The sequence below is a fragment of the Phalacrocorax aristotelis genome, chromosome 11, assembly GCF_949628215.1.
Source record: "Phalacrocorax aristotelis chromosome 11, bGulAri2.1, whole genome shotgun sequence".
NCBI lineage: Eukaryota > Metazoa > Chordata > Aves > Suliformes > Phalacrocoracidae > Phalacrocorax > Phalacrocorax aristotelis.
The window spans coordinates 17290363-17304935 of NC_134286.1; the positions used below are offsets into that span (position 1 = coordinate 17290363).

General features: G+C 49.6%; 1 protein-coding gene across 3 annotated transcripts; it reads left to right on the plus strand.

Moving 5' to 3' along the window:
* ATP1B4 (ATPase Na+/K+ transporting family member beta 4) lies at positions 1 to 10405 on the plus strand. 3 transcript variants are annotated; one of them, XM_075107144.1, is made up of 9 exons: positions 1 to 220; positions 417 to 481; positions 3215 to 3377; positions 6097 to 6225; positions 7045 to 7149; positions 7427 to 7623; positions 8233 to 8289; positions 8993 to 9088; positions 10002 to 10405. In XM_075107144.1, exons 2-9 carry the CDS (start codon positions 419 to 421, stop codon positions 10161 to 10163), a joined length of 972 nt encoding a protein of 323 aa, XP_074963245.1. In that variant the 5' UTR covers positions 1 to 220; positions 417 to 418; the 3' UTR covers positions 10164 to 10405. The 3 variants fall into 3 exon arrangements, with proteins under 3 accessions (XP_074963245.1, XP_074963247.1, XP_074963248.1); XM_075107146.1 differs by having other exon boundaries at positions 29 to 178; XM_075107147.1 differs by lacking the exon at positions 6097 to 6225 and having other exon boundaries at positions 135 to 220.
* The last annotated feature ends 4168 nt before the right edge of the window (positions 10406 to 14573 follow it).

The following is a 14573-nucleotide window of genomic DNA, read 5'->3' on the forward strand; positions in this document are numbered from 1 at the left end:
ATGTAGGGTGCAGGCTGGCATTGACAGGGACTTGGGCACGACGCAGGATGCTGTGAGGGTGCTTGCAAAGGGCAGCAGATGCCAGGGGGCTCAGCCGGGATCCTGTTGCATTGAGCTCACCCTTCCTAGGAAAGCAAGTTATTTTTTGATCCACTCCTGAACGCTGAAGTCCTGCAGGGTAGGGAGGGAAAGCAGCGTGGTTCCCCACAGACTGGCAAAGGTCTTGGCGCAGCTGTGCTCACTCAGCCTTTTTAGGGGGTGCCGCGGGACTGGGGAGCTCTTCTGGGGAGGTGGCTGTGCCTGCGGGTCCCCGAGAGCTGGGGTGACATGGCACCCACAATGGGGCTGGTGCCACTGGGCTCAGCCCTGGGCTCCTGCGGTGCTAATGCCAATGTTTCTCTGTGTTTCCTACCCAGGGATGGATGGGAATGCCAGCATCACAGGCACAGAGGGCCAGCACAGGAGCCCCCACTGGAAGGCGGTGAGTCTTTTGGGGGCTACTGGTCACCCTCTGAGAGGCAAGGCGGTAGCTGCTGACAAGGACTTTCTTCATGGCTGATAAATATAGCTATTTTGCTTTAGGAAATGCTGCTTAGTCCCTTAGGCGAAGCATAAGCACTTTGCACTGAGAGGGGAAGGGGCAGCAGGGGGTCTGGCTGGTGGTCCCGGGCAGTGAGGGGGGCTAGGAGGGATGGGCCTGGGCATGGTCCACCTTCTGCACACCTGGCTTTCAGCAGGAGGAACCTGCCGTTAAGAGCTGACCTGGTCCAGCGTGAGGACAGGGGAGAGACCCTGGCCTCCCTCAGGGCACCCATGACCATCAGCACAGCATGATCCTACCAGGGATGAACCCCAGCTTTGCTTCACTGCCCAGAGTCACCCCATCTGCCACGGTGGGCAGCAGCCTGGGGCTGTCCAGGGTCCCACCATGGCTGTGCCCCCTCCCTGCCCTGGCACAATTCTACTCCAGATCCTGCTGCTCCTCCTGCCCCTTGTCCAGGTGCAAGGGACTGCTCTGAGACCACCTGTGGTCCTGGGCTGCAAAGATAAAACACCTGGGAGGTGTTGCAATCCAGACCTAACCTAGCTCCCTAGCTCCGGGACCTCCAATGGGGACCTGGCAGTAGGGTCATCCCATCCCATCCTATCTGGCTGCCCCACACAGACCTCCCTGCCTGTGGGGAGAGCCCAGGCCCCCCTCAGCCTTGCCGTGCTGCCACAGAGCCCCTGTGGCCTCTCCCAGCCAGCAGGATGGGACCCTCCACCAAGTGCTGGGTGTGCAGCATGGAGCCAGCAGAGCTGGAAACTTTTCCCTCCTTGCCGAAGCCTTCTGCAGGGCAGAGCTGTGGGGTTCCCTGGGTGAGAGCCCATGGGGGAGCTGTCCCCTCACAGCTCTAAGCATCAGTAGGAGCTTCTGGGCAGGGGCCCCGCATTCAGCCCATGCACTGCCCTCATTGCCTCCCCTCACTGCCTCCGAGCTGCAGCTGCTGTGAAATCCAAAGGGCTTTTCCCAAAGTGTGCAGTAAGCATTGGTGCAAAATCCCTCCAAGCAGTCCCTGCTACTCTGGCAGCCTGAGAAAATGTTTCCAAAACAGCTGCTGGTAGCTCTTTTATTTAACGGGGAGGAGAGTGGGAGGAAGGAGAACTCCTCCTCTTCTTCTTCTATCACTTGTTCCTCCACGGGTGTCCTGGCAGCTGGCAACCCCTACTCCTCTCCCATGTCCCTGCTAGTGATTCGTGCTGGGGCTGCTGCTTCCCCACTCTGAAATCCTCTGGTTTCATCAGCCCTGCATGCAGGGCTGTGGCCATGCAGGAGCTGGCTCAGGAAGGGCTCCAGCGCAGGGTGTGGGACCTGGGCCAAGCATTGCCTTCGCTGTATGGGCAGCCGTGGGCATTTTGCCAACAGCAGCGCTCAGATGCAGGCATGCCTCCAGAAAAGCCCCACCGGGGCTCTAATCGGGTCCAATCGGGGTGATCAGTGGGATGGTGATGGTTTACAGCCCCCTGGGTCTGGCCCAGGCTCTCCAAGGCATTAATTAGGGCATTGGAGTCAGTACGCTCCCACCATTCTCACTGCTTTGCAGTATTTGTGTCTCTGAGCAGAATTTAATCCATGTCTCCCCCCTCCACCACCCTACCCCCCCCCCCCCGATTCAAAGGTGTTTCCAAGCCAGACTTTCTGCCAAGCTGTCGGCCACTTCTCAGCTCCCCTGAGGTGACCCTCGAGGTGTGAATATCTCACTTGTCGGCCCTGGCTCCAACAGGTGCCCGCGGCTGGTGGGTTTCCACGGCCCTTAGTGCAGACATGGGGCGATCACACTGGTGCAGCTGCTGCAGCAGCTTTGAGGAGACATGGCTGGGGTGGGCGAGAGTGGCTCTGACCCAGCCAGGAGCAGTCGAGCCCTGCAGCAGCATTTGAAATGAAGTGCTAGGAGGCGATGAACCCATCCAGATCTCAGCATCACCCCTTCTCCCCAGCTGTACCTGGCCTGGCCCTGCCCCAAGCTCAAAGTGAGGTCTGCACCCTCTCCCACCTTGCTGTCTGCTTTTGGAGATGGAGAGCCTGCCCAGGTTCAAGGGCAGTTAGGGACAGCTGCTGTGTCTCCTGTCAAGCGACTCTTGGCCAGGTGTAGAGAGATTTGTGTTCCCAAGCTCCAGACAAATGAGTTCTCACCACTGAGGTAAAATGCAAACTCTCGCTGCCTGGGGAGATGCTTTTGCCTGAAACTCAGTGTAATTAAAAAATAACAACACAGGGATTTCTCCAAAGACTAAACACTTGCTCACATGCCAAGAAAAACAAACAGGATGACCTCTTAAATAATGCCACCTGCTGTCGTCTGTGGTAGCACAGAAAACATGCACTTGAGCTCAGAGATGTTGCAGAAGCGTGGGAACAACCCCGACCCTCCCAGATTACAGGTTTTCTTTGGTAATGTTCACACAGGTGGAAAAAGAGTTTCTGTAAATGCTGGGACAAGGAGACAGTACCCGGTGTGATGGCAGTGACGTACGTACGTGTCATGGAAAAATAGATGCTGGGATCTAAGCAATCTTAAGTCAGAACAGCCAAAACTGCCTCTCTTTAACTCAAGAGTGATGATGGGAAAATGGAAATTTGAAATGTTTCCAGCTATTAAGTGCTTTTGCATTTATTTTTGGCCAATGAGATGTTCAGCTTGCATGTGGGGGTTGTGTTCTGTAACTTTTCCAGGAAAATAAGCATGAGGAGAAGGTCCAGGATCCTGACAGAGGGGAGGACGAGACCAAGGCAGAGATGGGAAGCAAAACCTGGGCAGACCTGGCTGGGGAGATGAAGATGTTCCTGTGGAACCCAGAGGAGAGAACATGCCTGGGGAGAACAGCCAAGAGCTGGGGTAGGTCCTCGCTCAAGCCCTGGTTTCGGGGATCATTACCTTTTATGCTTCATGACAGACACAGTTGCCTGTGAATGTCCTTGATAGCTTGGACTGACCACCCCCATCCCACATTTTCAGGGTAGATGTTTCTAACCAGTGCCATAAAGAGCTAGTGGGGAGGACAAGCAGAAAACCTTGGGAAAGTTACCCTTGGTCTGGATGTTAATGTTTACTGAGAATGTGAAAGCAAAGATTTTGGGCTGCCCAGACCATGTACTGGGAAGAAATTAAGAGCCCAAGCAAGTGTGGGGGCTACAGGTTGGTCTGCCACAGCCATGCACCCCTGCTGCCACCAGCACCCCGGCTCCTGCCTGTAAAAGTCAGGATCCCATGGGGAGGTGGGTTTGGGGTCATCAGTGTCAGTGGGGGAAGCGTGCCTGAGTCATGGGGCAGGCATTTCGGGGAGGCTGCACACTGCAGGGCCGAGCAGCCCTCCTTGCCTGTGTGCACCCTGGCTCTGGGGTGGGAAAGGCTGGTCATTGCTGTCACCCTGCACTGTCCCGGGGCATGACATAGTGCCCACAGCGGAGCCTGCATGTGCTATTGGGGCTGGTGGGCTTGGATGTGCCAGTGAGGGTTTTGAGTGCCCTGTCTATTTTGTCTGTATCCATGTGGCCTTTGAAAATTATCGCTGAGCCCGGAGGTGCCCTGAGTGGTTAAGAGCAGCCCAGGGCTGTGGGGCCAGCACTGCTGCAGGCTCAGTCTGAGACCAAGGTGCCACAGCACACGCGATGCCATCCACCTTTGCAGCTCTGCTCTCCTGGCCATGCGTAGCCCCCGCAGCGGAGTGAAAATCCCCAACCTTAGCCCAGCATCATGTGCACACCCACAATGGTGTAAGGCTGTGAATTATTGGGGGCTGCTGCTCAGCCTTTGCAGCCCTCAGCAGCTGGCACTGGCAACATGCTCACAAGCCCCACAGCCTGCCTGTGCCCTCACCAAGCACTCTGGGTCTCCTTCTCTGTGGGGACAGAGGAACAAAGGAAACTGCCCATGAGCACCGGAGGAGTCTGAAAACCTGCAAGCATGAGTCTGGGCAGGCTTTGAAATCCACGTTTGCTCTCCCATACCCTTTGCCAGCCACAGGCCATGGGCTGGATGGGAAGGAGCAGTCTGGAGTGTGAGAGCAGTACAGGGGTGACAGTCCTTAGAGTCGTGGGTTTGGGTTTCTGGAAGCTCTGCCAGGTGCTGAGAAAAGCCCTGTGAGAGGACTTCCTCAGGCTGGTGTGCATGTAGCCCCGGCTGGCTACTGCTGGAAGTTATTTATTTACAGCCTCGTGGAAGGTGCAGTGTCCTCCTGTGCCCTGAAAGCATCGTGGTGTGTTATACGTCCCCGCTACCCTGTGGACACACATACCCCCAGCTGCACACACGTGTGTGCTCACTTGCCTGTACAGGGGGGCAGGAAAGAGGCATTGAAGCTACCATGAAAATCAAATTTTTGTTTTAGAAAGAGAGCATTTGGTGGTGAATGGAGGTGAATTTTCCTGCTCTTATCTCACAGGTGAGGAGGAGGAGTTTGCCCAGCCTGGGTCTGCTCCCTCATGCTGGCCCTGAAGGTGTTCCCCAGGGACAGGGTCACTCAGAGGACTTGTCCTGCCAAAATGCAGGGAGCTGGCTGGCCACAGGGTCAGCACTGGAAGCCCCAGCCTCTGGGAAAGGCTGCAGTCCCAGCTCTGCTGGTGATAAGGGTTTCCTGCTGCATTGCAGGAAACATAAGAACAGGAATGGTAGCAGCACCACACCTCAACAAGCATTGGCTTGGCACCCCAGTGGCAGCTCCAGTCCTGCCAGGCTGGTACAGAGGCACCGTACCAGTGTCATTGTGGCAGGGCTGGACATTGTTCCTGCTGTGCCACCAGCAGTGGTAATGGTCCCATCCGCCCTGGCTCGGCCCGCAGCAGGACATGGCAGTGGTTCCCAGCACTGTGGCCCCGGCAGAAGCACGGCAGGAGCACACATCTGCGTTCCCAGGACTCTCTCCGAGCTGCCGGCATGTTTCTCCTGGGAAATGTTTGGGTTAGGGCTTCACTTTGCTTTCTGAGCTGCTGGGTTTTATTCATAGGCTGTGGCCTCTTGAGACATCCTCAGACATCAGCCTGGTCCATAGGAAAAACAAACCCATTCCCTGGATGTCAGGGCTATGAAACAGCCAGTGGTGGCACAGCCCTTGAACAATGCTGCTCATTTCAATCCCAGTGCTGGGGTTCCTGCCTTGCAAGCGACACGAGACGGGACAGGAGCATCACCCTGCAGCCCCCATCGGGAATTCAGACATGCTGAAGCCACTGGGTACCCTCACATGTTACCCTGCCAAGAGGGGGTGGGAAGGGCAAGAGCCAGGGTTGGGTCTGTCTGTCACAGAGAGCTGAAGCAGGTGGACACATGGACCTGGTCCTGACCCAGCCCTGGGAAGGGCCATGCAGCAAAAAGAGTACAGAGCCAAACCGCAGTGGCCCTGGCCCCAGGGCTGGGCAGCGAGCATGTCTGGCTGAGGGTCCTGCACCTAGAAATGCCAGGCCCCATGTGTGGAGGAGGGCTGTAAGCTCCCACCTCCACAATGGACTCAGAGCTGTGGAGGATGCCATGCTGAGTGTGGCTGTGCATCCCTGCAGGATACAGCCCACAGAATGTGCTCTGGTTGCGTTAACAGCAACATGGCCTCTCTCTTTTGCAGGCTTAATCTTACTGTTTTACTTCATTTTCTACGTGTGCCTGGCGGGAATGTTTGCCTTTTGCATGTACGTGATGCTGCTCACGCTGAGCCCCTACACGCCCACGTACCGGGACCGTGTGTCTCCGCCAGGTATGTACCCCAGCCAGCCCAGCCTTGGGCACCTCTGACATTTGCCCAGCAAAGTGCTACCACAACGGCACAGCAGGGACCTTGGGTAAAGCCTTGCTGGAGCTGTACGTGCCTACAGTCAGCCAGCCCTCCGTAACATGGGGTGTTACCACCTACCTCAGAGCACTGACGGTGCTGCAGGTTCTCTGCAGAGAATCAGGCATCTTAAATAGCCCCATGTGAAGCATTAATTCTAATTATACTAATTGTTATTCTAATTATGCTCATTATTAGGCTAATTATTCTCAAGGTAAATGAGCAAGTTTAGGCATTTCATAGGTGATGCCTATTCATTGCAGTTGCTGCCCCTTTATACCTTGTACCTTCAAAATAAAACGCATTATTAATTGAGGGAATCCTGGCAAGATAATATTTAAAAATTCCTTTCCCTATGACAGAAGCAGCATTTTCCCTGTATTTGTATGTCAGTGGGGAACACAAGGCCCCCTCGCCCCCCGCCCTGCCTGGAGCTGGCTGCACAGCTGGGAGCATGGGGGACCCCTCAGCCTCTGCGTGCAGCCCCAAGCCTTTCTCTTCCCTGCAGCACTGCTGACACCCTCCAGGTCTCCCATGTTCCCCAGGATATTTTGATGTGCATGGTGATCTCTGGGTGTGAAATGGAGGTCAGGTTGAGGTTATTTGTGAGCTGGTGCTGCTGCTTTTTTGCCTGTGCCCAGCCCCTACCCCAGTCGCAGTGCAACCAGCCCCTGCAACACAATTCTCAAGCCTGTGGGCCAGTCCACTGATGTCTGCTCTAACAGGGTCCATTTTCTTCTCCAGGAGTAATGATCAGACCGTACTTGAATGGGTTCACCATCACCTTCAACGTCTCTCAGCCCAGCACGTGGCAACCCTACGTGGACAGCATGCACCACTTCCTAGCAGGTAAGCCCTTTGGCACCCCAGGAGTCATGTCAGCAAGTTGTTGGCATCCATGCACACATGCACAGGGATCTGCTCCTGGGGTGTGGACCAGCTCTCAGCATCTCACAACCCCCGTCTAGATTGGGAGGCTCATAAGGTGATCACAGGAGCTTCTGTGGGAGGGAGCTTTGCCTTTCCAGGTGGAACTTTCTAACTCCCTTGACATGTGGATGTAGTCTGAGAGTGTGGGTCTATGCAGGTCTCAAGAAATGTTAACAAGTCTCTTGGTCTCCACCAGCTTATGATGACAAAGTTCAAGAGGAGAAGAATATCGAGTGTGTCTCAGGACAGTACTTCATCCAAGGGGGCAATGAAAGCGAGGAGAAGAAGGCCTGCCAGTTCAAGCGCTCACTGCTGCAGAACTGCTCTGGCATTGAGGACCCAACATTTGGCTACTCTAAAGGCCAGCCCTGCATCTTGCTGAAGATGAACCGGGTACAGAGAAAGCCAGTCATCTTAATTGCTTCCTTCAGGGCATCCCAGTGTGATAAAGACCATCACAAGGACTGAAGGTCCTCCGCTTCTCAGGCCCAGGGAAAAGGGAACTAGAATCCCCAAACCTGCTGGCTCATACCTGCTAGAAAACATAAAAAAGAAACACTACAAAATTTGCTTGATTTGATTTGCTGAGGCCTGAGTGCTTGGAGGGTCTTGTGCCAGGCCCCTGTGTGGAAGTAACTGAGCTTTAGAGCTACACCTCAGACCTCAGTCTCTTTATAATGGGAATTTTCATAGAATCAAGTTTATTTGAAATCTTCTAATAGGATGGTGGCTCAGTGCATGCTGCTGGGAAAATAAACATAGGGGGTGTGTGAGCTGTGTAGGGAAGTCGCTGCATTGCTCCAGGGAGTCTGGGTTCTCTGGATGCTCTGCTCTGCCACTGCTCTCAGACACGGGCAAGCTGCACTGCACGGGGTGGCAGACCCTGCTTCTAGGGACACGTAACTCTGTCCTAAGCAATGTGACTGGCACATAGAAAAGCTTAAGCCTTAGAGAAGGGAGGCAGCCATTCCATACAAGCATGGATGTATTTTGTTTTTGCAGATCATAGGCTATCGCCCTGGTGCTGGGGTCCCTGTGAGCGTGGACTGCAAAGTGCAGGTACTGCTTTCATTTGTGCTCGGCAGCATGGTGCCAAGTATCTCTCTCTGATGGACCCCACCAATATCTGCCATTGTTTTAGCCCCAAACACTCACAGGACCCAGCGCTGCCAATGCCTCTGGGCACAAGTCGGGGTCTGCTGAGAACAACAGAGGCCACCAGTCTCTTGCTTCCCACACTGGACCTCACCCTCCGCATGCTGCCAGCTCCTGCCAGCCTCACTGGTAGCACCCTGCTCAGCCTGAGGGCAGGCCCACAGGGCTGGGTTCTAGAGTGCCAGATGGAGCCTGGAGCTGCTCACATCCATCCCCACCCACTCTGCAGGACCCTCGGTCCTGGGGAGCACCCTGCAAGCCAACAGCAATAGGGCGAAGGAAAGGTTCCCACTGCACAGGCAGCAGCTGGATCACAGGCTTACAGAGCAATAAAGCAGTAGGCAAGCGCAGGGAGGGAATTGACAGGCAGCAAATTCTGTAACCCTCATCTGTGCCCTCATAGCACCATTATGCTCTGGCTTGCAGCAGCAGCAGCTGGCTCTCACAGCAAACACACTGTGTGCAAGCAAGCGCAGCTGAGCCCCGACATGGATTTGCATGTCAGTATTACATGTCTGTATTAAGGCTCCTTCACCTTACTCTGAAGGGAGCTGTATTTTGTGTCCCATGTGCTACGTGTGTACCTTTATTTTCTTTCCAACCACAGAAAGGCAATGAGAGCGATCTCAGATCAGTGGACTTCTACCCTGGAAACGGGACGTTTGATCTCATGTATTATCCCTACTATGGCAAGATCACTCATGTAAGTAAGGACATCTTTGTTACATCTCCTTGGGAAAGGAGAGGGCAGGAGCTGCTGCACAGAGTACAGACATGTTTTCTGGCTGTTATGGGCAGATGCAGGCAAGAGGGAGGCCATGGGCACTGGGATTACAGCACTCTATTTCTGTCTCTGACAACTGCAGGAAACCCTTGGGGACTCTGGTTCCCCCTTGCCAGCAGTAGGAATGATTGCATTTATTGTCTAGAGACTAAGACTGGCTTTGCAAACTCCCAGAGAAGGTCTCAACACCAGCATTTTCCCAGGGTGTTAGTGAAGTCAGGGGTTAGATGACACAAGAGGACAAGGATGGGGCTTCTGTCAAAGCTATGACAAAACCACTTCAGGCTGCATGGCTCAGGACAGAGCAGTCCAACATTGGTGGCTATTTCTAAACACACTGGCCAGCACTGCCATGGTCTGCACTGGGCTGTGTAGCGGTAGGAAGTAACACATCTTCACAACAAAAGCTGACATGGAAGATGAGGCAGGCGCTAGACTCCTGTTGTCATACTGCTGCTGGCTGAGGATGAGGAACAGCCCCAGATGCCAGCTCTGCATGTCCTTTTTGCACAGAGATCTGAGGAACAGCACGGATTTCTTATTACAAGCCATAGGTCAGTTTTTAGACCAGCAGAAAGTATTTCAGAGTCCCATTATCTAATGTTACTTGTCCCTGCTAATCAACCCAAGAAGCACGGTGCAGTGATCCTGTCCCTCTGAGGCACAGAAAGGCTCAGCTTCAGCATCCTGAGGGACCATGATGGACATCAGGCAAACAGACTCGGACGCCTGGGAACCGTGAAACAGTTACTAATGATTTTTACTGAACATGAAAGCACGGACTGCTTTTCTGCTCCCTCAAAAATTACACTTAAGTCTCCCTTCTTTTCAGGTCAACTATACGTCCCCACTGGTGGCTATGCACTTTACAGATGTGAAGAAGAATTATTTGGTCCCCATTCAGTGTAGTCTGAATGGGAAAGGTATTATCAACGACGTTAACAGTGACCGCTTCCTGGGCCGAATCATCTTCACACTCAGCATTGGAAAGTAGCCACCACAAACACCGGGAACTTAGGTTAAGTCAATCAGAGGCTTCTTTTTTAAAGCATAAAGCCAGTGGTTTTTTTTCTGCTAGGAAAAACAGTCACATGGAGATTTTTGTTAATTTATTTTTGTTCATAGTTAGGAAACAAATGAGATGCAATGGAGCATGGAACCACATTTTTCATCGTCTGATGTAAATCATTATTAGCAAAAATTAAAAGTTATCTCCTGGGCAGAGAACCTGCAAAAGCATTTCAATTTTGATTAAAGAAATCTCTGGTATCTGAACACTATTTCCATAAGGTCTTTTACAAGTGACCCCTGTGGAATGCATTATTCCTGGCTTAAAATTTTAATCTTTACCATAGTTTTATGTGCATTTCTCATGCAAAAGCTAACAAGAGGGTATTTTATTAGCACTAGTCCTGTTAAAATAATAAACAGCAAAAATTCTGGATTATGCCTGTAACGACATGGTTAAAAAGTGAAAATAGCACATCTCAAAATGCCTCCTAGGATCTTTGGTACCAGAAGCATCTTGACTGCAGCATTTTACACAGTTCACTCAGCACACCCAAGGTGTTGGAACAAAAGTCATGTAGAAAATCATTTGCCCTTGAACCTTTCCAACTGTTCCTTTCTGAAGTGGGATGATTAATGTATTTCTCCCTCCTCCTCACTCCAGTACTTCTCTCTGCCCCAGGAATCCTCATCAAGTCTATTAGGCAGCAACAAGTGAAAGGAGCTTTTCTCTCCCTGCCATGGTTCACAGGTTCAGGCACAGAAATACCAGTGAAACATGTTAGACACCCCCAAATATTTCAGGCCTGTTCTTCCCTGTTCCAGAGGGGTCACAGCTATAATGCTGCAGAAAACCACAGGGAAATGCTTAGTCATTTCACCATTAAAGGGTCAATGCTGCTATTAGTGAAGTCATCAATTTATCATCCTCAAAGTCCTATGAAGTACGCTCACCCTCGTCAGAGCAGAGTGCTGCTAACCTGCTGCGCGGGCAGACTCCAGGCCTGTAGGCATACGGCCTTCGTATTTGACAGAGATGAACTACGCTCTGCATGTTACGAGCTATGAGAACACAGCAGGACAGGACACCTTAGGATAATGCACTAGTTGAAAAGCACACTTACTAAAATTACTGACTGAACAAGAGCATTATGGTATGTTTGTCCTACATCCTAGTACAGGTACTTAATATGCCATCGTTTCCTGAACTATATAAGTCTCTAAAAAGTAATTTTTTGTATTAAAAATAAAGCAACTACATTAAAATTAACTCCATGGTACCATTCTTAGAACACTGGTGTAAGAGATGCAGTTTGTGATTTTAGCTCCCTGTGCTGGCCAGCTGTGGACCAAATCTCAAAGCAGCATGTAGCTGGATCCTTGAATTTTGAGCACTAGATTAACTTTCTAGGGCCAAAGAGTCCAGAAGCCCAGTACAAGAAGACTTACTAAATGCTAAGTATCACAACCAACCATCGGGCAAAAACTATTTATTAAGAGCTGTTAAAAACCTGAACCAGAGGTAGTTTCAGAACTAGTTTTGCTCAGATGCGGTTATTCATATGACTCTGGTAGAGCTAGGGCAACACATTCTGCCTGCACAATTTACCTGAAAGGGCATGTTCTGATCAATAGAAACCAGCTTCTGCCAAGGAAGATGCTGCTGCGATAGCAGCTCTTCCTCTGACATCAGAAATAAGGTAAACCCACAAACGCTTCCCCACCTGCCAATTACTGTAGCTCTTTTAAAATGTTTATATTTCTGTAGGATTGCGAGAGGAAACCAAACCCTTCATGCTTCAGGCCAGTAAATTAACAGCTCTCCAGCTAGCAACAGGACAAAACTTTATTTACATCTATTCCTACCTGCATATTGGAAAGATCTGCGAAGCAGCTGGTCCTTTAGCAGATGATGGACCCATGCTTTGAACCAATCAACATAGAAATATCAACTAATTGGGGTGTAAATGCTGAACAGCTTAGAAGCAAAAGTTTGTTTCCCCACCAACATCCAGATCCAGGCATACTGACAACCCTATTGGAAAAGCTCTCAGAAATGGCATACATGTCTACTTACACTAAAACACAGCTTTATAAACACCAGTTAACTTTATTTTCCATACACATACTCTGCTTTCAGCATATTTGTACAGTCATTTCAAGATTTGGAGAATTGTACACACCACTGTTCATGCTACAACAACCTTAAAGTGCTCCCTCAATTTTTGACTTCTGTTGAAGCCCCAAATAATACTTTATATGTATATATAAAATATATTTAAGTGCATCTAGGGTATGGCCACATTTTACTAAAATAACCTAGCAAAAGTGATGCAAAACACTTTGATCTGCCACTTGAGCATGAAACCATAGATGGAATCCATCTGCTGGCAGCAGGGAAGCAACACCCTCTGACAAGCAGGTGACAAATGAGCAGAATTTGCCAGTGTCAAAATAATTCACCATTTATCGCTCTGGCAGGGAAATCAAGTATTGCAAGAGCAAAGGTACAACACAAAAGACCAAGGCAACCAAAACCAAAGCACGCAGTCCAACTCAGCAGCATTAAATTACACCTCAAAAAAAAAAAAAAAAAAAAAAGAGATAACTTGGTTCAAGAGCCCATTTGTGGTACAAAAATCAGTTTTGTCCGATTCAGGTAAAGCTTATCTTTGGTCACAGTGAGGACAAGAATAATTGGATGTACAGGTATTTCTCAAACATCAAAACTGACTGTTCAGAAATCTCCCTTCCCTGAATGTATATAGTTGTTGTGAGTAACTTAAACATCAGCGTGAACTGTCTCCTTTGTGCATGTGAAATACTGAAGGTGCTTTCCCTACAACATAGATACAGGCTCAATGCACAAAGAGATTACATATTGAAATAGCTTTAGTAAACACTTGCTGCAAAGGACAAACTTTGTGTGCCAGCAGTAGCTCTCTGCAGACCTGGCAGCTCTTTAGCTGTCCCACAGTTGGAAATCACAGTTCACTAGCTGCAAAAGGTTTTTACCAAGGTGGACCAAAGAGGTTGAGAGAGCAAAAGCCTTCTTTCATCCTATCAACATGAACCTGATGGGAGTGACGCAGAACACAACCACAAACAACTAGCTTCTATTTTGGTACAGTTTAGGTATGGAACAGAATTGCAAAAGGTATGGCATTAACAACCAAGAAAGCATCTTCAAACAGGTCAGATGCTCTTAACTCCTTTGGAAGTCACTTTCTTCACTATATGTATACTAGTTTATGCTTTATGATCAGCATTCCTCATACTAGAAATTTTGTGCTCTTACATTATTCAACATTTTTGTTTGAGGGAGCAATAATTAGGAGATTAAAAGCAGATTAATTCTATCAAAACAGACTTCTAGTATCTTCACTTGCGTTCCTAGATCACAGCTTTTCAGTGATCCTGTTAACCCATGAAAGCTGTCCAAAGGAACTGCAGGAATCTCTGAACAATCTATGCTCTTAGTCAGTCTTTGAGAGCTCTCAATATATTCTTGACCCTCATATGGCTCAGTACTGAAATGCTGTGCAGTTTCTTTTATGTGCACAGAATCAGAGATGAACTGCAGCCGCTGAAATTCCAGCCTCCCACCCTCATTTCACAATTGAGCGCAGAACAAGAGGGAAAACACAGTCAAACAAAACAGCACAGGGCACATTTCCTTTAGCAGACTGTTGGCTTTTCTGAGTTGTGAAAGTTCTCCAGGACTGAGCCTTATCTTAGTGAACAAAGACATTAAAGCCATCATGCTAGTGCAACGCTATTTAACATACATTAGCAGTCAACTTCTCCAACCGATGTTAAACAAATTAATTTACTAGAAGAATCAGATGTTCTTCTCATATTATGTCAGTTTATTAGTAAGAACAGGTACTACCTTTACACTCATAAGGAACAGGGAATTCAGACTGATTCACAAGAACAAGCTGCTAGTGAAAAAAAGACAACTGCCATACGCCAAATTCCCAACAGAAGTTTGTCAAAAGCTTGGTATTAATTTTCCCATAGAACGCAGAGTCCCTTTCGACATAGCATTCACACTTATAATTATGCTTTTAGCTTTAGCATTATCCAAGATAAGCTGTATGCAACTGGAAATCTTCTTGCATAAGAAGATAAAACAACAGAAATAAAGTTTTGTAGATGTCTTCTTTACTCAAAATAATCACATTTCTCACATGGCCACACATCAACCCTACTCATTTCTATGGTCCTCAGACCACCTACTTTCTCCAAAATCATACAGTAGGTTCATGTAATTCTGTAACTCACCTTCGGACCCATGGCATGTTATTCTGTCATGAAGTGATTTAAAAAATTTTTTTAAATAAAGAAACGTCATTTGTTTTTCTTCTTTTTAAAGGGGCAGATCAGGGAGTCT